This window comes from Monopterus albus, unplaced genomic scaffold, assembly GCF_001952655.1.
Source record: "Monopterus albus unplaced genomic scaffold, M_albus_1.0 scaffold582.1, whole genome shotgun sequence".
Taxonomy (NCBI): Eukaryota; Metazoa; Chordata; class Actinopteri; order Synbranchiformes; family Synbranchidae; genus Monopterus; species Monopterus albus.
In genome coordinates this window covers 47,916-53,889 of record NW_018128462.1, presented here as the reverse complement: position 1 = coordinate 53,889, position 5,974 = coordinate 47,916, and the positions used below count along the sequence as shown (strand labels likewise).

Below are 5,974 nucleotides of genomic sequence, written 5' to 3'. Positions count from 1 at the left end.
AAAAAAAAAAAAAAAAAAGGGGGGAGAGGCAGCGGCCGCCGAGCGGCCCTGACACCTGCAGCTCCAGCCCAAGCAGTCTAAGCCACCCCTGCAGCTCCAGCCCCAACAGTCTAAGCCACTACTGCAGCTCCAGCCACTACAGTCTAAGCCTCAGCTGCAGCCTCCACGTGCTCCCCAGCCAACTCCCCATCAGCTGCATTCTTGCAAATGTAACTTAAAATTCTTAATGTATTACAACTGACACTTAAAACATACTGGTTTAAACTTCTGTACAAACAAAGAAGCTTCTAGCAGTTCTTCAGTTGGTAACCACGAAGTTTGTCAACAGAAAGCAGGATGTCTTTGGGGTGTTCAGTATGTCTGGACTTCCTGTTGAACCACTTCTAGAAGGAGCTGCAGCTGTAAGCTGCTGTAGTCTGGGAAAGGGGAAGAGAATCAGAATTATTTTCCCTGGTTGATCCCAAACCCTCAGCTCTAGGGTTAAAATAATTCATATGTCAGAGACCTGGTTTACAAAGTGATTTAATTCATAAGCATAGGGTAAAAAGTCCACAGTAGGAGTTAAAAAGACGTGTGGGCATGTGAAACGTACATTTTCCTTTCCCTGCTGTGTAATATTTACCACCATTTGGAGAACACTTTCAGATTAAAATAATTAATATGTCAGAGAACTGGTTAACAAAGTGATTTATTTCACAAAGCTAGGGTAAAAAGTCCACAGTAGGGTTTAATAAGAAGTGTGGCCATGTGAAACCTACATTTTACTTGCCCTGCTGTGTAATATTTACCAACATTCTACATTTAGAGAACACTTTCTGTAAGATTTCTGCTTTTACTGCAGGTCTATGTGTTTTGTCTTTAACTGGAAAAAGTAAAACACAAACCCAGGACTAACATGTTCTTTGTCCTCTGTTAATCTAATGCGAAAAGCTAATTTGTTGTTTGTTGAGACATTTTCTGTTCAAACTTTTCACCAAACACAAGTTGGCAGATCTCAGTATGACTTACTGAAGATGTGTCGCCATCTGTGGGGCAGGTGGAAGTGGTGGACAGTCAAATAATAAACTGGGACTCCAGTCAGTGTGAGAGCACAGCTTATCCCTGTGTTCCAGGGGTCTGAATACAGAGACATACCCACAATGAAGAAGCAAACCACTGTGAAGATGAATGTGATGGCCACGGGCACCTTTGGGTTATTAGACAAAGCAAATAACATTTGGTCAGGCTAGTGTGCAGATGGATAAGAAATGCTTTGCAGGTGAGTGCTATAACTACTGGCAGGCTAACTTTGAAAGGTCTTGGGTGGAGGGGGAAGCGGTACCAATGGATGACCATCCCCAAGGTTGCTAAGGCCATGAAAAACCAGCTAGCAAAGGAGACAACATTGATGAGCTGGTAGATCTCTCCAACGATCACAATCAACACAGTCAAAGGGTACTGGAGACACAGACAATACAGCTGTAGTGACATACCACCATTCAATCCAAGTCTGTTGTATCTGTGACATAGAGGATAGTAAAGCACAGTGATCAGAAAATGAGAAATTGCTGGATTTCCTTATACTATTGCTTTACAGTGTGAGGGATGTACTTTACCAGTAACAGCACAGCAGGCAAAGGTGTATGTCTGTGAATGTGAATCATGGAAAAGATTGGTGGCCAGTGGCCCTCCCTGGCTCCTACAAACAGCATCCTGCAATAGAGACAGTAGGACTTGAGAATGGACCTGACAGAGCCCTTAGTTGAACTGAAACATTTATGTAAAATACATTACCTGGATACTCCAAAGAAGCCACCATTAAGTGTTCCAAGGCAGGATAGAGCCACAAGAATGGGAATCACAGCAGCCAGTCCGTGCAGCGTGCGGCCTGCAAACATCTGTAGAGACACAGACACTGAATCAGACCAACATACTGTTCCTTATTTATGCCCTCTGATCTGCTAGTAACAGCACAGCAGGCAAAGGTGTATGTCTGTGAATGTGAATCATGGAAAAGATTGGTGGCCAGTGGCCCTCCCTGGCTCCTACAAACAGCATCCTGCAATAGAGACAGTAGGACTTGAGAATAGACCACAGAGAGCCCTTAGTTGAATTGAAGCCGGAAATTGCAATTAGTTCAAAATTCAGCAGCCTGGCTTCTAGTCAATGCGCAGAGGTTTGCCCACATTACCTCGATTCTCCGCTCCCTTCATTGGCTTCCCATTGAGTACAGAGTTAAGTTTAAAACTCTGGTATTCGTTTTTAAGGCCATCCATGGCATGGCTCTGCCTTATTTGTCTGACAAGCTATCAATTTACGTGCCACGAAGAGCCCTGCACTCTTCAGAACATTTGTCTTTGGTTGTCCCGCAATCGCGGTACAAAAAATGGGGTGACCGATCCTTTGCTACATTTGGCTCCAGACTCTGGAATTCCCTTCCTTTAGAGGTGCGATTGACGTTGGAACTAGCGGTTTTTAAGTCGGCTTTAAAAACCTTTTTCTTTAGGCAGGCTTTTGAGGTATAAATTGGCTTTTTTTCATTTATGTCAGGTTTGCCCGGCTATACTTGCCTGTCTCACCTCCCTCACTCTGTCTCTCTCTTCTAGCCCTTGATTGCTCATCATGTACACCTGCTCCTCACCCCTTGGTTATCACCAGCTGCACTTCATTAGTTCGTCCTTTACTTATACCTGGCTCACCTAACACTCCCTTGCCAGTTCGTTCACGTTCTCAGGCCGTCTTTGTCTCCTTTGTGGTTATTATTCGTTCTGGTAATTTTTGTGTGTCCAGTTTTCCGTCTTGTATGCCAGGGACTACCGTGTGTTTCACCTCTTCTAGCCAGCTCCTATTCACCCTTCACGGACTGTTTTCCTCCGGACCTTGGCTCGACTCAAACCCTTCCAGACAGTCTGTTGTAACTTCTTTATACAATGACATAAAGGATAGTAAAGCACAGTGATTAGAAAATGAGAAATTGCTGGATTTCCTTATACTATTGCTTTACAGTGTGAGGGATGTACTTTACCAGTAACAGCACAGCGGATTTGAGAATGGACCAGAGAGAGCCCTTAGTTGAATTGAAGCATTTATGTCAAATACATTACCTGGGTACTCCAAAGAAGCCAGCATTATGCGTCCCAAGGCAGGATAGAGCCACGAGAACGGGAATCACAGCAACTAGTCCGTGGAGCGTGCGGCTGGCAAATGTCTGTAGAGAGACAGACCTCAAACCAACACCCCAACATACTGTTCCTTATTTATGCCCTCTGATCAGGTCTTTTGATTTCAGAATGCTGTACAGTGTAGCACTGACCACAGCCACGGCATCAGACAGCAGCAGCTCAGCAGGAGATATCATGGTGTAGTAGGCCACATTAACAAGCACATAAAAAACTGTCACTGTCACCATGGACCAGATTATTGCTAGTGGGATGTTTTTGACAAGACAGGATACAAACAGAGAGGTATAATTATATTACCAAAGCAAGACAGCTTTTATAAATTAACTAGAGATGTCAGATGCAAAATACCTATTTGGGTTTATGACTTCTTCCGTGACATAGTTCAGATTATTCCTGAGGTAAAAGGAGAATGTTCAGGAGACAAAGGCACAGACTTATGATTGTTTGTGTATTTATCAGTATCATGTCTCAATGAATGTTAGTATGTATGTTGATAACTTTTCCAATTGAATTTATTGTTGTCTATAACACCACAGTTGGCTTGCTTACCATCCACTGTAGGCATATAGACCATTATAAAAGGCCAGTGGCAACTTATCCAGAGTTAATGATTCAATTTCAAAGCCTTTCTGGAAATTCTCTGTCTTTGGACTGTATTTATATAGCGCATATTCCCACAGTGTGTTGCACTAGCCAAAGCGCTTTACAGGAGATGATACACCATTCAGCCATTCACACACCGATGACGACAGGCTGCCACACAGCGGCGCTAATCAAGCCACCGGGAGCAATGCGGGGTTCAGTGTCTTGCTCAGGGACACTTAGGCATGCGGGGAGGCCAGGAGTCGAACCACCAACTTGCTGGTCAGGAGACGAATGCCCTACCTTGTGAATAGTTTAACACAATCACCAGCCATTTGTCAGGGTGTCCTAGATTAACTCCACCTGTATCCGCAGGACTAGCATCATCGTCCCACCTTTGCTCAAAGCAATGACACCAGGGATGATGATGAGCACCAGGGCAAACATCTTAGTGAAAGTCAAGGTGACCTCTAATTAAAGAAAATTAAAGGACTTCATTTCTTTCAGTCCTTTAGTTCTGATGAATGTTTGTGAGGTTTGACAGTGTGCAACAACCTTGTTTACATGCATATTAAAAGCATGGATTTCAGTTTATATTTGGGATATGAATATATTGACTGAAGTCAGCCCATCATTTCAGTGTGTTAATCACAGAACAATTTATTCTTCTATTTACTGTTTTACTGATTAACTATACAGCACTACAAAACTTGAGCTGATGATGTGCCCGCAGTATAAGCATGGCAGACAGACCTGGATTATGCTTACACGTCACAGGTCTATGTATTTTATCTTTAACTGGAAAAAGTAAAACGCAAACCCAGGTCTAACAGGGTCTTTGTCCTCCATTAATATAGTGTAAAAAGCAAATTTGTTCTTTGTGATAAACAAAATTACCCATTCTCTAAAAGCAGATGAATTTCACTCATTAAGCTCCACATGAATATGTCAGCTTTGATCCAAAACGAGCAGGCATATTAAATCATTCAATTTTAAGCTCCAGGAAAGTTTAGTTTCTTTTACAAATATTGAAAATAGAGATGAATATTCTTCCACCAAAATGGAAATTTCCCACATTAAATGGCTGTTTGGCAAAACGTTTGAGCCAAAAATGTCTCAAACACAAGTTGGCAGATCTCAGTATGATGTACTGAAGATGGCCACAGGCACCTTTGGGTTATTAGACAAAGCAAATAACATTTTGTCAGGCTAGTGTGCAGATGGATAAGAAATGCTTTGCAGTTGAGCGCTATAACTACTCAAGGGTAACTTTGAAAGGTCTTGGGTGGAGGGGGAAGTGACACCGATGGATGAGCATCCCCAAGGTTGCCAAGGCCATGAAAGACCAGCGAGCAAAGGCCACAGCGTTGATGAGCTGGTAGATCTCTCCAACGATCACAATCAACACAGTCAAAGGGTACTGGAGACACAGACAATACAGCTGTAGTGACATACCACCATTGTGACATAGAGGATAGTAAGGCACAGTGATCAGAAAATGAGAAATTGCTGGATTTCCTTATACTATTGCTTTACAGTGTGAGGGATGTACTTTACCAGTAACAGCACAGCAGGCAAAGGTGTATGTCTGTGAATGTGAATCATGGAAAAGATTGGTGGCCAGTGGCCCTCCCTGGCTCCTACAAACAGCATCCTGCAATAGAGACAGCAGGACATGAGAATAGACGACAGAGAGCCCTTAGCTGAATTGAAGCCGGAAATTGCAATCAGTTCAAAACTGCCCACAAACTGCCCAAATACAGACAGCACGTTATCTGTCCCACCAGAGACAAAATCACATTGGACCACTGCTACACACATCGCACATCGAGTTGCATGGGGGTTATTTACAACAGACTGAAGAATGACTGCACCCGGATTTCAGCTCTCAGTTCAGGAGCTAATGCTAGCTAGGAGCTGTTGGCAGTTAACACAAACACTGCAGATGAATCAGTTGCTGGCCTGTCTGTGCTCAAACTGAACACTAAAGTGGACATTTGGGTGTAGTTGAAGTATTCGCTACTGTATGTAGCTGTATGGGATAGTCTTTACTTATTTAAATTAACTTATACTGTAAGATGCATGTAGTATATATGACAATGAGCGTGAGCTTCCAAAATGGCTCATTTAACCAAAATTCAACATGGTGTGACAACAACTTCACATCCTCTAAGGAATGCATTTCCCCAGTAATATTGATACAGTATTAATGTTCCAGCCAATATTGCATC

The 5,974-nt window shown here is 42.9% G+C and overlaps 2 protein-coding genes across 2 annotated transcripts; both read right to left on the bottom strand.

Annotated features, from left to right (window-relative positions):
- Positions 1 to 328: 328 nt before the first annotated feature.
- On the bottom strand, positions 329 to 1,877 carry LOC109953219 (cystine/glutamate transporter-like). The gene is made up of 5 exons (XM_020588644.1): positions 1,774 to 1,877; positions 1,596 to 1,692; positions 1,288 to 1,437; positions 1,009 to 1,186; positions 329 to 416 (listed from the first exon to the last, which is right to left on the bottom strand). Exons 1-5 carry the CDS (start codon positions 1,875 to 1,877, stop codon positions 352 to 354), a joined length of 594 nt encoding a protein of 197 aa, XP_020444300.1. The 3' UTR covers positions 329 to 351.
- Positions 1,878 to 1,923: 46 nt separating this feature from the next.
- LOC109953218 (cystine/glutamate transporter-like) lies at positions 1,924 to 3,405 on the bottom strand. Its single transcript, XM_020588643.1, has 3 exons — positions 3,293 to 3,405; positions 3,084 to 3,187; positions 1,924 to 2,038 (listed from the first exon to the last, which is right to left on the bottom strand). The coding sequence occupies exons 1-3, from the start codon at positions 3,386 to 3,388 to the stop codon at positions 1,924 to 1,926; spliced, it is 315 nt and encodes a 104-aa protein (XP_020444299.1). The 5' UTR covers positions 3,389 to 3,405.
- Between the last annotated feature and the right edge of the window lie 2,569 nt (positions 3,406 to 5,974).